This window comes from Bufo bufo, chromosome 8 (assembly GCF_905171765.1).
Source record: "Bufo bufo chromosome 8, aBufBuf1.1, whole genome shotgun sequence".
Lineage (NCBI taxonomy): Eukaryota > Metazoa > Chordata > Amphibia > Anura > Bufonidae > Bufo > Bufo bufo.
In genome coordinates, this window is record NC_053396.1 from 182987319 (window position 1) to 183003251 (window position 15933).

At 48.2% G+C, this 15933-nt stretch overlaps 1 protein-coding gene across 2 annotated transcripts in view; it reads left to right on the plus strand.

Moving 5' to 3' along the window:
• Nucleotides 1-328: 328 nt before the first annotated feature.
• The window catches only part of LOC120977520 (cytochrome P450 2F2-like), a 265903-nt gene continuing 250298 nt past the window's right edge, over nt 329-15933 (plus strand). Inside the window, exon 1 of one of the 2 annotated variants that reach the window (XM_040405512.1) lies at nt 329-487. In XM_040405512.1, the coding sequence (XP_040261446.1) occupies nt 419-487 (69 nt within the window). In that variant the 5' untranslated portion in view covers nt 329-418. The remainder of the gene's footprint in view (nt 488-15933) is intronic. The other variant, XM_040405511.1, reaches the window with a different exon arrangement.

The following is a 15933-nucleotide window of genomic DNA, read 5'->3' on the forward strand; positions in this document are numbered from 1 at the left end:
TCCTGCAAACAGATGTGTAGGAAGTTAACCCAATCATTATAAAAAGAAAGATGGGGGTCCTCCTTTCTCAGGTGGTTAGGGATGTTTTTAGCTTTAACCAGGACAAGAAGGAAGACCCTTATCTCTATGTAGACCCCTGAAGGCAGCTACAGGGAAATAAAATTCCCTGTATCTGCCATTGGAGCCAGTTGAAATTCCTGCCATCCTTCTATTAAGGTCGCCCCTTCCATATAATATTAATGTACCTGAGTGTTGTGGAGATAATGGGGAACCTCTTTACTAATTCTGCATATGAATTTCTGTTCACAGGATGGATTTATACTGGGTCACTACAGTCCCCTTGACATTTATCATAGCCAGCGTGTTGGCTAAGTATATAAAGATATTATTGGAGAGGTCAAACCTGCCTCCTGGACCAATGCCTCTTCCCATCATCGGTACTCTTCATAAGATTAGTTTAACCAATATTGTGAAGTCCCTCAGGAATGTGAGTATAGCAAATATAGCATGTGTGTGGATAACTAGAAATAAAGGCATCACTTGTGTAATGTTGAAAGCTGAAGTGGGGCTGAGGTAATTGAATGGGTTGTTTCACTACTATTATGTAGACAAAGCTAATACCAAGCACTTACTAATGTATAGTGAGTGTCCATACTGCCATCACATTATATGCTGCTTGTGCAACGGGCGTGTCACGGACTAGGGTAGGGAAGCGTGCACCCCTGACTGGCACCCACGCCTCTGCCCCTACCTACTTGCATGATTTGTCCTAGGTAACGGGGCACAACTGGACGGCAGTCCCTAACTTAAGTAAGTGCATGGCAAAAGACAGGACAAACAGAACACAAAGCAAGTCAAACTAGCCGAAGTCAAATACCAGGAAGTCAAATCAGTGCAAAGGAGCAACAAGAGCGAGTCCAAACACAAGTCGTAAATCAGTACCAGGAGATCACGACAAGCAACAGGGGATGAGCAGAAGCGAGGTCAAACGAGCAGAGCCTAGGTCAGGATTCAGGAACACAATGCCAAGAATACAGGAGCGTATAAAGCAACCTGTGGCCAGCAGGCTGTTTGTTTAGATAGGCCTGGCTGGTGAGTCACATGACGTGGCCAGCATTACGTGACTCACAGCAGCCCAACTCAGACGAGCACCGATCATCATTATCGGCGCTCGGCTCCCCTGCTGCTTGCCTGCTGGCATGGAGACGAGGACCCAGGCTACATCCTTGCCCCTCTCCTTGCACAGGTTGCTGGTGGTACTGCGAAGGAAGCACGCGCCGCTTGCCCCTCGTTACAGGGCACCTCCCTCTAGGACCCACTATATAATGCGACCCAGGTATAGGAATGCTGAGTGGTATAGTGTGGCCAATAATTTCTCTTATTGTGTGTCACGGTGCTCCTACCTGGATATGGCTGGACCCCAGGCTTTGGCTCTGAAGCAATAATTAGGGGGATGTAATGGAGGAATTTGAAAGAAAGATTGAGTAAAAAGTTGGATAGCAGCTTTACTTGAATACATTTTCATCAAAAACAATCTTCAAATTTTGTCTTGGTCCCAGCAGGTTTTAGCATTAAAACTGGCAGGCAAACTCGTCTCTGCTACATGTGTTGGTTTCTGGCTCTGCTGTTCTGACAGGCTGACTGTATGACTTTGCTTTCTTCTGGATGTTGCACTTTCTTTCTTTGGTCTGTCTCTAAATTGGGCCAGGGAACTTTCATCCTGGCTCCTGAGGCTCTAAGCTTCGGCCTCCATGGCCAGCAGAGCTGAGGGGGTGCTCTGGTTGGCTTGGTTGGGCACGTCCAGAAGAGACGTGCCCTCCACACCTGTCCCTAGCAGGGGGTAAGCTAGAATGGAAAGGAAAGCTTCATTCAACCTAACTGTAGCTCTTCCATGTTTGCTGCCACCTGCTGGTCAACCAGGCACATTACACGAAACAAACAAACATCATTAGGAATGCACATTATGGTAAACCTGAAATAGAATGCATAGGTGACATACAGGTTAGACCAATAGAGATAGTAGCAGTGTGCAGAAGTGGTAACATCATTCTGGGGTGTTACACTTGTTCTCCATGGTTTCATCCACCCTGTGGTGGTCGCGTGCTTGCACACTATAGGAAAAGGCAGAGGTGGCTGTAACCGCTTAAAATGAGAAGTGTATAATGTGCTGGAAAAATGAATCTAGTTAGCAAAGGAGACAATATGGATAATAACAATACATTATTAAGTGACTTGTATTAAAGGGGTTTTCTGAGGCTTATATACTGATGACCTATCCTCTGGATAGGTCACAAGTATGTGAGTGGTGGGGGTCCGCTGTTTGAGAACACAGGGGCACTCGCAGTAGTGCCGCGGCTTTCTCTCAGCTTTTTGTAGGCCGTATAACTTCACATTCATGGCCAAGGTGCCACTCAGCCCCATAGAAGTAACCAGGGCTGAGCGGGATATCAAGCAAAGCCACTATACAATGTACACACTTGGTTTGGTGAACAGGGAGAAGGCTGCAGCGCTCACAGGAACACCTGTGCATTCTTAAACAGCTAATTGGCAGAGGTTCTACGGAAGCCACCTTGACACCTGGTAGATGGGCCCAACACACGTTTGATCAAAAATGTGCGCAAAGAGCTTCTATTTTTCCATTTTTTATAGTAGGTATAATACCACTTAAATTTCGAATGACCCCCATTTCTCAGCTTGTGCAGCCATTTTATTATCAACCATTGTCTGAACACTTAGTTTAAATCAAGTTAAATGATCTGGATTGACATTCTGCTGTTTGGCCACAAGATGCTGTGTTTTCCTAATCACAGCTAACAGACTGCATATTTTCCATATTCATGAGAGGTGGAGTTACAAAGCCTGTAGGAGAAAGGGAGCAGCCATCTTAGCAGAAGTTGAGACTGAGGAACTGTGTGAGCAGAGGATCCGTCGACATCCAGGTGTGGGAGCATCCCTCAGTGACCAGAGCTGCAGTTAAGTGAAGCTGAGTGCGTCCAAGATCCTGATCCTGTCCAGAGAAATGAGGATTGCTTACAGGAACGCTGATGATAGCTGAGGAGCAAAGCAACATACACTGCGGTACTGCATGCTTGTTGGAGAGGCATTTGTTCGGTTCACAGTCACCAGCGGATGCAGAGCAGAACCGTGTCGGTAAGACTGATCGTGCACGCACCTCATGACAGTGTTGGCGCCTAGAACCCTTGAGACCGAGACCAATCCTGTAGTTTGTTAGATAGGATTTCTGTTTGTGTCAGGACACAAGTGTTGCTGGCTGTTCATTGCAAGGACTCCACAATTTAAAGTGACATTTCACACTGGAGAGCTGATAAACTTCCCCACAAACTCAAGCCAGGCTGGCGTTTTGGCTCAGAAGGAATACGCAGGCACGTGCTACAAGACCAGTTATGGGAGGGTGAATACTGTAGAGCATTGCAAGTTTGTAAGCTGTTGTGCTGCACTGCAGGCTAGCCCATATCACACACCCAAACAGTTGTTCTTGAATTTTAGGGTAATAACAGGTAAAGGCATGGCTATTTAATTGTGTTCGCCAGTAGGTTATTTACTGCACTATCCTCCGGCATCCATCGGAGGGCGCCGCGTGGTGCAGCACAAGGGTCTCAGTCTTAATCCACGTTTAATTAAAATACTGTTTTGGCAAAGGCGGGTGTTGGGGTTGCTTTTCTAGTTTGTGAGGGGAATGCGGCGGGAGACCTTCCCCCGGTGCCAATGGCCAAAGGTGGGCCATTGCAATGCCAACACTGTTGATACAGTTTGCCCCACCATGCCGTCATCTGCCAAAATTTGATGCTAAAAACATGGCTTTGCAGGACTGGACTGGACTGAAAGGGTGCGGTGCGGTTAGAATGTGTAACCTGACCCCCGAGCTGAGGGCAGAGGTTGCGTTAGGGGCTCTGGAGGGTGACATCAGACAGACATTGATGTGAAGGCTCAAATCTGAGAGAGACACCCTAGAGAAAATATTCTCCCTGGAGGAAAGAGCCCAGGGGGGACGTGCTAAAGTAGTGCAGTTGCGGAGCCACTTCAACCCACCACAGCAAGAGAGCGAGACCCTAATGCAGTACTCTCGAACGCCCTACAGAAGATGTTAAATGAAATACAGCGGCGAGACCCAGTGGCCATGGGAGCCTTCCGGAAAGTGGACCGGCTACTATGAGACCAGTTAATAGTGGGGATCTCCAACAAATTTTTACAGGACAGATTGCAAGAGATGACCCAGATGATGGCCGACATTCTACATAATCTACCTAGCCTCTGTGGAGAGAGATTTAGAGAACATGCCTGTGGTGGCGAGAGTAGTGAGTAGCACCCATGCTACAGAGGACCGGTTGGGGTCTGAGGACTCAGAGTCCTTAAAGCATGTGGTCCATGCCCTGCAGACAGAATTGAGAGAACTTCGGCTGGAAGTGTCCCAGATAAAGACAGGATCCCACCGTTCTCTGGTAATGACCCCAGAACCCCGCACCACTTCACCCAGGATAACTGAGGTCAAGGGACTTTTCAAAAGAGAGCCCCTCTGCTGAGCTTATCGACAGTACTGCCATATGGCCAGAAAGTGCCCAGAACAGATGAAGTCTGAGCCGACATTAAACTTCCGACCACCGCAGTCGCTGGGCGTCCTACGGCGGTACACCAAAGCTAAGTCCTATACATGAGGAACACGATCTGTATGCCAGCAGCCCCGTTATGGAAGCCAAGTTGGAAGACCAGAAGGTACGCTGCCTAGTTGATACAGGGTTGGAGTGCACCCTTATGCCTCTGGAGTTCTTCAAAAGACACTTTGGACATATGATGGAGCTAGAAGATGGGAGCGTCTGTCAATAACAGAGAGATGGACGTCTGAGGGATAGTCTGGATGTGGATCCGACTGTTTGAAGAAGACGTCGGCAAGAAGGTGGTCATGCTGGTGGACCATTTGGAGAGGAATGGACGTGACGCTAGGTATGAATGTGCAGAGAGACCTAGACCATCAACTCTATGCCAAAGAAGGGCCGAAGTATTTTTAACAGGCCACCACACACCGGCCAACCCAAAAGGTTCTACAGCAGATGGTGAGAAGCTGTAATCTGCAAAAGAGCAATATGTCCGGGTGGCCCATAGGGCACGTGAAGGTGCCACGGAGGACCCCGGTAAGGATCCCGCCTTGACAAAAATAAATATTGATGCTGCCGGTGGGGGCCAGAGGACAACTGAATGGACTAGAGGTCCTGATCAAGCCCGCTTACCAGGAGAAAACGCAAACTTGCTCACTGATAGCCCAGGCCCTTGCTATTGTGAAGGATGGACGTGTGCCTGTACGCTGCCTCAATGTTGAAGACTGCGAGTTAACCGTTCCTGGGAATACTGAAGGGGCTTCATGCTACAGCTAGATAGGAAACCTTCCTGGACCTATGCTATAGAGATCCATCGAAGAAAGACTGAGACCTAGACAGCAGAGATTAACAGGTGAGTGATCATGGCCTGGATGGGGGTGAACTGCAAGACCCTGACTCCAGGACAACAGAAGTTGTTGGATGATGCTCTTTGGGAATTTCAGGAGGCGTTCTCGAGACATGATGAGGACTTGGGGTGTGCTTCCGCCATCGAGCACGAAATCCCTACCGGCAATGCTGCTCTGATCAGGAAACGTTACCGGCAAATCCCGCCCAAAATGTACCAGGAGGTGAAGCACATGGTAGCCAGCATGTAGGAAAACTAGGTGATCCAGGAGAATCAAAGTCCTTAGGCTGCTCCAGTAGTCTTGGTGCGGAATAAAGATGTGAGTCTCTGGTTCCGCATGGATTATCGGAAGCTGAATGCCCAGACTGTCCGGGATTAGAGTTGAGCGGACACCTGGATGTTCGGGTTCGACGGGTTCGGCCAAACTTCACAAAAAAGTTCGAGTTCGGGACCCGAACTTGATACCGAACACGAACCCCATTGAAGTCAATGGGGACCCGAACTTTTGAGCACTAAAATGGCTGTAAAAATGTCATGGAAAGGGCTAGAGGGCTGCAAATTGCATCAAAATGTGGTTAAGAGCATGGCAAGTGCTCTGCAAACAAATGTGGATAGGGAAATTATTTTAAATAACATAAAATACGTAAAAACAAAAAATTATAATCTTGATCTAGGAGGACGAGGTCCATATGGAGTAGGAGGTTGAGGAGGCGGTAGATGTGGCAGTGTAGGTGGAAGCGGCGGTGGAGGAGGAGGTAGCCTACACTGTTTTTTGGTTTTAAATGTATTTTTATTTTTTTTAATTAGGGTACACCCCAAAACATTGTGAAATATAACCTGTGATAACCCCCTCCAGTCGTGCTAAACACACGTTCAGACAATATACTGGCTGCAGAGTAGGCCAGCACCTCCAAGGGGTAAAGGGCAAGCTCAGGCCATGTGCCCAATTTGGAGACCCAGACGTTGCAGGGGCTGACCCCTGTCAGTCAGTTCGTGTAGGCGTGTGCACACTTACTGCCCCACCATGTTGCACGTTCCCGTGATGTTCACGATCCAATTTGATATCTGCTCTATCAACTTTCGATGTTCTTTTATGCGCCTACCATGGTGATCACGGGTGGCGGGGAATCGGGGTTCCACGCCGGAGAGGGAGCGTGAGAAAAAAGTGACCACATCCAATGGAGGATACATTTTTTAAAATGTAAAATTATAGAGCGGAATTTACGGGACAAATTATTGAAGCGCAAAAGTGGGACAGACTTTTTAAAGTTTAAGCATTGAATGAAAGGATGTGTCGCGCATAAATTAATGAAGAATTTATTAAATTTTATTCCCTGTCAACTATGGCAGAGCAGGGTTTTCTATCCGGCAAAATTAGAAAGAATGGCACTTGACAATGTAATTGACGGATTTTTTTAATTTATGTTCCTGTCACCTATGTAGAGGTGCCCCAGTGACATCCACCATTCCATTTGTATATCTTCTCTATCAACTTTCGATGTTCTTTCTGAGCCTACCATGTGTGATCACGGTTATCGGCAAATCAGGGTTCCATGCCGGAGAGGGAGCGTGAGAAAAAGAGACCAAATTTAAGGGAGACAAAAATATATATTTAAAAAAATTGGGATCGAGCGAAAATAAGGGAAAAGTTATTGAGGCGCAAATGTGGGACAAATTACAGAAGCCCAAATGTGGGCCAAAAGAGTAAAGCGGAAATGTGGGACAAAGTATTGAAGCGCAAATCTTGGCCAAAAGAGTAAAGCGGAAATGTGGAAAAATTATTAAAGCGCAAATGTGGTACAACTTGTTTAAAGTTTAAGCATTGAATCAAAGGAGGTGGCGCGCATCAATTAAAGAAGAATTTTCATGCAGGGCACTGGTTTATTCACGTCTAAAATTGTATAATGTCAAAACCAAGAATGTAACAGAAAAATTACAGAAATGTATTAACCTGTCTACTTGGTAGAGCAGGGGTCTATGACAGAAAAAAATTGTTTATTGTCACCTGAAAATGTAAAAAAAAAATTATTGAGATTATTAAGGCTGTCAACTAGGTAGAGGAGGGGTATTTTACACTCCAACATTTGTAAATTTCACCCAAAAATGTAACAGAAATTTTTTTATTTTTTTTAACCTGCCTACTAGGTTATAGCAGTGGGTACTTCACACCCAAAATTGGTGAATTTTTACCCGAAAATTGTAACTGCAATTTATTTTTTCCGGTCTACTAGGTTATAGCAGTGGTACATCACACCCCAAAAATTGTTGAATGAGGTGGAGTTCCATATGGAGTAGGAGTTTGAGGAGTCGGTGGACGTAGCGGTGTAGGTGGAAGCGGCGGTGGAGGAGGGACGAGGTAGCCAACACTGGTTTTTGGTTTTAATTTATTTTTTAAAATTAGGGTACACTCCAAAAGAGTGTAAAATATCCAAATACAAGAATGGAGCAATGCGCTGCAGTATAACAATGGCTGGTTAAAGCAGGTATACATGTCTATTCTGCAAAAGGTACGGACAAGTCCTGTGGGATCCATGCTGGTTCATTTTAATGAACGTAAGCTTGTCCACATTGGCTGTGGACAGGCGGCTGCGCTTGTCTGTGATGACGCCCCCTGCCGTGCTAAACACACGTTCAGATAATACACTGGGCTGCAGGGCAGGCCAGCATCTCCAAGGGCGTAAAGGACAGCTAAATTTGGGAGACCCAGAAGTTGAAGCGGGCAGACCCATCATTCAGTACGTGTAGGTGTGTGCACACATACTGCTCCACCATGTTGGTGAATGCTGCCTCCTGCTAAGACGTTCCATATCAGATGGTGGTGCTGGTTGTTGTGGCATGCTGACAAAGCTTTTTCCACATTTCGGCAATGGCTAACCCTGCCTTCTGAGTTGCTGGCGATGCCCCAGCTGCGTTAGCGACCTCTTCCTTCGCCTTGTGCTTCTACTGTGCCCCCGCTGTCAGGTGGGAATGCCACCAGCAGCGCGTCTACCAGCGTGCGCTTGTACTCGCGCATCTTACGATCACGCTCCATTGACGGAATTAAGGACGGTACGTTGTCCTTGTAACGGGGATCCAGCAGCGTGGCCACCTAGTAATCAGCACGAGTTAGAATGTGGGCAACTCGGCGGGTCGTTGCGGAGACACTGCAGCATGTAATCGCTCATGTGTGCCGGGCTACCCAGAGGCAACGAAAAGCTGTCCTCTCTGGGAGGTGTATAGTCTGTGTCCTCTGTATCCCCCCAGCCACGCACCAGTGATGACCATGAGCTGGTCTGGGTGCCACCCTGCGGTGAACATGGTTTCTCCTCCTCCATCTCTTCCTCCTCATTCTCCACCTCGTCATCCTCCAGAACTGTGCCCTGGCTGGACAATTGTGTACCTGGCGTTTGTGGGTGCAGGAACCCACCCTCGGAGCCACTTGTGAATGACTGGCCGGAAACCCCTACGAAATGATCCCTCTTCCTCCTCCTCCTCCTGTGCCACATCCTCTTCCATCATCGCCAGCAGCTTTTTTTAAAGGAGGCATAGAAGTGGGATAGTTACGCTGAGAATGGCGTTATTGGCACTGGCCATGTTGGTGGAGTACTAGAAACAGCGTAACAAGGAACACAGGTCTCGCATGGAGGCACAGTCATTTGTGTTGCTGTTCCACAGAGCGACTCACCCGTGCGTGCTGCAGCTGAAACGCCACTATCGCCTACTGCTGCTCGCACAATCTGGCCAGCATGTGCAAGGTGGAGTTCCACCTTGTGGGCACGTCGCATATGAGGCGGTGAGCGGGAAGGCCGAAGTTACGCTTCACAGCGATGACAGGCGAGCAACAGCAGGGTGAGAACGCAGAAAGCGCGCACAAGACAGCCCGCCCCTTTATGCGCAGCGCTGACATATCGGGGAAATTTTTTAAGGAATCTCTGCACCACCAAATTCAGTTACATGGCGCCCAGGCAAGGATGTGCGGTCAAACCGGCTAGTCCCAGAGCTTCTACGATATTTTGCCAATTATCGCACACTACCAGGGCCGGGCTTGAGGCTGACTGCACAAACCACTAATCGGGTCTGTTGTTCAAGGGCCCGTCCCACAGCTCCTGCGCGGTGTGGTGTTTTCCCCCAAACAGATAAGTTTTAAAACTGTGTGCTGTAGTTTACCCCTGGCTGTGCTGAAGTTGGTGGTGAAGGTGTTATGCTGACCGGATGAGGAGCTGGTAGAGGATGAGGAAGCAGGAGGGGAAGAAAGCAACAAGAGGCAAACTGAAGGCGCCCTGCAATCCTCGGGGGTGGAAGGACATGCACCCAAACTGCTATCCGCCTCAGGCCCAGCCACCACTGCATTTAAACCAGTGTGCTGTTATGGATATATAACGTCCCTGACCGTGCTTACTGGTCCACGTATCCGTAGAGAGGTGCACCTTGCCACAGACGGCGTTGCACAGTGCACACCTGATTTTGTATCCTACTTGGTTGTGCAGAGAAGAGATGGCTCGCCTGGAAAAGTAGTGGCGGCTGGGGCACGACGTACTGTGGGGGACAGGCCACCGCAATAAGCTTTAAAAACTATCTGTCTCCACATGACAGATTATCAGAATTTCAAAGGCCAGTAATTAGAAAAGCTGGCATTCAGGGCTAGGATCGCGGGGGTAAGAGATGTCCGCGACTTAATTTTCCGTTCGCGAACGGCGAACGCAGATTTTCGCAAATGTTCGCGAACGACGACCGGGCGAACCGCCATAGACTAATGGGGCAGGGGAATTTTAAAACCCACAGGGACTCTTTCTGGCCTACAATAGTGATGGAAAAGTTGGTTTCAAGGGGGACTAACACCTGGGACTGTGGCATGCCGGAGGGGGATCCATGGCAAAACTCCCCATGGAAATGTTGGTAGGTGACGCAGAGTCGGGTTTTAAATCCAGTAAAGGGCATAAATCACCTAACATTTCCTAATTGTTTGGGAATAACGTGCTTTAAAACATCAGGTATGATGTATCGATCAGTTGGGGTAATGGTTACGCCCGCTTCACAGTGACAGACTAAACTCCCTGTTTAACGCACCGCAAACAACCGCAAACAGTCCATTTGCACAAGGTTGGATACGAAGCTGAGCCATGTCCCGTTCCTTGTCCTCACTGATGTCATTGAAGGTCTCTTCCTCCACCCAGCCAAGTACAACACCAAGGGTCCCCGAAAGGTGACAACAAGCCCCCTGGGACGAATGCTGTGTTTGGTCTTCCACCTTCTCAAAGGCCACCTTCCTCCTCTGACTCCTCTTCTTCAGACTCCTCTTCTCTGCGTTGCCTCTCTCTGCGTTATTATAAGGTGTGTTAAAGAGGACCTTTCACCTTGAAAAACATTGTGAACTAAGTATGCTGCCATGGAGAGCGGCACCCAGGGATCTCACTGCACATACTATTATCCCTGGGCGCCGCTCCGTTCTCCCGTTATGCCCTCTGGTATCTTCGCTCTGTAAGTTATAGTAGGCGGTGTCTGCCCTTGTCCTGTGGGCGTCTCCTTCTCCTAGGCTGTAGCGCTGGCCAATCGCAGCGCACAGCTCACAGCCTGGGAGGTTTTTTTCTCCCAGGCTGTGAGCTGTGCGCTGCGATTGGCTAGCGCTGCAGCCTAGGAGGAGGAGACGCCCACAGGACAAGGGCAGACACCGCCTACTATAACTTAGTGAGCAAAGATACCGGAGGGGATAACGGAAGAACAGAGCGGCGCCCAGGGATAATAGTATGTGCAGTGAGATCCCCGGGCGCTGCTCTCCATGGCAGCATACTTAGTTCACAATGTTTTTCAAGGTGAAAGGTCCTCTTTAAGTAGTACTATTCCTATCAGTTTAATCCCTGTTACGTCCCCTATCAGGGGACGTGTATATGGAATCGATTTTAGAAACGGGAGATGGAAAAAGATGCTTGGTCGGTCCTCTTACTTCAAATTTTGGGGCACTGCACGTGCAATCTAATGTACCACCAGATATGAATGGTGTGTTAAGTAGTACTATTCTTATCAGGTTTAATCCCTGTTACATCCCCTATCAGGGGACGTGTATATGGAATCGATTTTAGAAACCGGGAGATGGAAAAAGATGCTTGGTCGGTCCTCCTACTTCAAATTTGGGGCACTGCGCGTGCAATCTAATGTGCCACCAGATATGAATGGTGTGTTAAGTAGTACTATTCCTATCAGGGGACGTGTATGGAATAGATTTTAGACAACCGCAAAGAGTTGTAAATAGTTGACACACTCATGACATAAATTTTATACCTCTATGCGTCAATCTTGGTGTAGTTATGACTGTGCTCGTGCGCACGTTTGGGAAATTGCAGGCAATGGGGTTTTTTCAAAGCCTATGGTCATGCTGAGGTAGTTCAGTGACAGTTAAGTGACCCAGAACACAATGATTCTGCAGTGTGGGCCCATTGTTGGCCTAGTAGGCTTTAATGATCACCTTAGATGATCACAAAGAAAATTAATGTTTTTTCTATGCAAAATTATCCAGCCGATCGCTTTTGGTCTGTTCACAATGAAGCAACGACCTTATCATTTGGGGTGTGCCAACATTGCCATTGCCAACACACTCATAGAGGTGGTCGCTTCATTGTGATACGCAAGCCCCTTCACCACAACAAGGTAACGATCACGAAGGGGAATTGACACATGTATGTGCCTTTTTATTTTTGGTTTTTGAAGCCACAGTGCAGCACCAGAGGCCAGAAAAATTAGGCATGTACACATGCCTGAAAAATTAGGTATTGTTGCAGCCGCTGCTGTAGCAGTGGCCAGAAAAATTGATGTTTGTTTCCCAGGCAGAAAGTGCCCTAAAACATTGCGGCTTGAACCCTAGTTGGTGGCGGATAAGTCACGCAAGTCATCCGGCATTCAGAAATAAAATACAGCAGCGTGTGGACCATTTTTAGCTCAAGGCAGCTCATCTCATCAGACCTTTTTTAGTCGAATGTATCGCCCACTGTCAGTCCCTTCGGGATCCATCCCTCATTCATCTTAATAAAGGTGAGGTAATCTAGACTTTTTTGACCTAGGCGACTTCTCTTCTCAGTGACAATACCTCCTGCTGCACTGAAGGTCCTTTCTGACAGGACACTTGAAGCGTGGCAGGCCAGAAGTTCTATCGCAAATTGGGATAGCTCAGGCCACAGGTCAAGCCTGCACACCCAGTAGTCAAGGGGTTCATCGCTCCTCAGAGTTTCGATATCTGCAGTTAAGGCGAGGTAGTCTGCTACCTGTCGGTCGAGTCGTTCTCTGAGGGTGGACCCCGAAGGGCTGTGGCGATGCGTAGGACTTAAAAAGCTCTGCATGTCCTCCATCAACAACACGTCTGTAAAGCGTCCTGTCTTTGCCGGCGTGGTCGTGGGAGGAGGAGGATTACTTTCACCTCTTCCCCTGTTAGATTCCCGTTGTGCTGTGACATCACCCTTATACGCTGTGTAAAGCATACTTTTCAAAGGGAACCTGTCACCGGGATTTTGGGTATAGAGCTGAGGACATGGGTTGCTAGATGGCCGCTAGCACATCCACAATACGCAGTCCCCATAGCTCTGTGTGCTTTTATTGTGTAAAAAAACCGATTTGATGCATATGCAAATTAACCTGAGATGAGTCCTGTCCCTGACTCATCTCACACACAGGACTCATCTCAGGTTAATTTGCATATGTATCAATTCTTTTTTTTTTACACAATAAAAGCACACAGAGCTATGGGGACTGTATATTGCGGATGTGCTAGCGGCCATCTAGCAACCCATGTCCTCAGCTCTATACCCGAAATCCCGGTGACAGGTTCTCTTTAACTTGTTTTGGAACTGCTGCATCCTTTCCGACTTGCGGTAATTCGGTAACATTTCAGGCACTTTCTGCTTATACTGGGGGTCTAGTAGCATGGCCACCCAGTACAGGTCGTTCTCCTTCAGTCTTTTTATACGAGGGTCCCTCAACAGGCACGACAGCATGAAAGACCCCATTTGCACAAGGTTGGATGCCAAGCTACTCATGTCCCGTTCCTCGTCCTCAGTGATCTCACTGAAAGTCTGTTTTTCCCCCCAGCCACGTACAACACCACGGGTACCAGATAGGTGACAACGAGCACCATGGGATGCCTGCTGTGGTTGGTCTTCCTCCTCCTCCTCAAAGCCACATTCCTCCTCTGACTCCTCTTCCTCGCACTCCTCTTCCAGCGTTGCCGCAGGTCCAGCAAGCGATGCTGATAAGGCTGTTTCTGGTGGTGATGGTGACCACAACTCTCTTCCTCTTCACGCTCATCTACGGCCTGATCCAGCACTCTTCGCAGGGCACGCTCCAGGAAGAAAACAAATGGGATGATGTCGCTGATGGTGCCTTCGGTGCGACTGACTAGGTTTGTCACCTCCTCAAAAGGACGCATGAGCCTACAGGCATTGCGCATGAGCGTCCAGTAACGTGGCAAAAAAATTCCCAGCTCCGCAGAGGCTGTCCTAGCACCCCGGTCATACAAATACACGTTGACGGCTTTTTCTTGTTGGAGCAGGCGGTCGAACATTAGGAGTGTTGAATTCCAACGTGTCGGGCTGTCGCAAATCAAGCGCCTCACTGGCATGTTTCGCCGCTGGATATCTGAGGACGTCCTGTAAGCCTGGGTACTTATGCACAAAGCGTTGTACGATCAGATTACACACATGTGCCATGCACGGCACATGTGTCAACTTGCCCAAATTCAATGCCGCCAACAAATTGCTTCCGTTGTCACACACCACTTTGCCGATCTCCAGTTGGTGCGGAGTCAGCCACTGATCCACCTGTGCGTTCAGGGCGAACAGGAGTGCTGGTCCAGTGTGACTCTCTGCTTTCAGGCAAGTCAACCCCAAGACGGCGTGACACTGTCGTATCCGGGATGTGGAATAGCCCCTGGGGAGCTGGGGGGTGCCGTTGATGTGGAGCAAGACGCAGCAGCAGAAGAGGACTCAGCCGAGGAGGTTATGGAAGAGGATGGAGTAGGAGGAGTAGAGGAGGTGGCAGCAGGCCTGCCTGCAAGTCGTGGCGGTGTCACCAACTCCTCTGCAGAGCCACGCATTCCATGCTTGGCAGCCGTCAGCAGGTTTATCCAATGCGCAGTGTAGGTGATATACCTGCCCTGACCGTGCTTTGCAGATCAGGTATCAGTGGTCAGATGGACCCTTGCCCCAACACTGTGTGCCAGACATGCCATTACTTCCTTTTGCACAATCGAGTATAGGTTGGGGATTGCCTTTTGTGCAAAGAAATTTCGGCCAGGTACCTTCCACTGCGGTGTCCCAATAGCTACAAATTTTTTAAACGCCTCAGACTCCACCAGCTTGTATGGTAAAAGCTGGTGGGCTAAGAGTTCAGACAAAACAGCTGTCAGACGCCGGGCAAGGGGGTGACTTTGTGACATTGGCTTCTTACGCTCAAACATGTCCTTGACAGACACCTGACTGTGGGCAGATGAGCAGGAACGGTGAGAGACGAAGTGGCGGATGGTTGAGAGGGGGCAAGGAGGACAGCAGTGGTTGACGTGGCTGAAGATGCTGGACCAGGAGGAGGATGGCGGCTTTGAGTTTGTGTGCTGCTTGTGCTCATGTGTTGATCCCATAGGCGTTTGTCATGTGCCTTCGCAAAGCAGTTGTACCTAGGTGGGTGTTGGACTTCCCACGACTCAGTTTCTTTTGGCACAGGTTGCAAATTAAATATGGAATAGTAGGATGCACAGGGCTACTGGTCACCAAACAGGGTGCTCACAGTCAAGTAGTATCACCCCACTACTCAATAGAGACAAATGTATATATAAAAGACTGGGCACACCTGGGGAAATTTGGTCACTACATTTAATGGTTAATACAAGGCACATGACTAAAAGGATATTGCACTCAATCCACATTCCAGTAAAACAATATATAAAATTATATATAAAATCAGGGTCAGCAGTACACAGTCAGCAGGATATAAAATGAATTAATAGACTAACCTCCTATGAATAAATACAATAGATATAAAACATCAATCACTGAATTGCAATAATTATAGCAGCATGCAGCAAGTGGGCAGCGTTAATTGGTAACAACGTGCTAGATAGCAGCATTAGTCCAGTATCTCCAATGTGATGGTGAACTATTGGCAACACACTGTATTGGCAACAAAATGTATCAAGGCGGCTGTCAGCTGTAGATAGTGACAGATTATTCCATAATTGTATGTCTATTCCAATACTCAGAATCATGCGCAAAATTCAACACACTGTCACTGTTGTTTCAATCTCGAAATATTAAAACCAGTACGGTAGTGCGATACTCAGCATCATGCGCAGGACCCGACACACCGTCACTGCTAGTTCAATCGTGGAATATTGAAACCTGTACGACAGGTCAGTATCAACACCTCAGGTGCATGTAAAGTAACAGTCCTTGGACTAAATGCAGCGGCGTCCCGCTGTCACTGAACCTAGTGGCGTCCCGCTAGAGATGGATAGTCAGATCG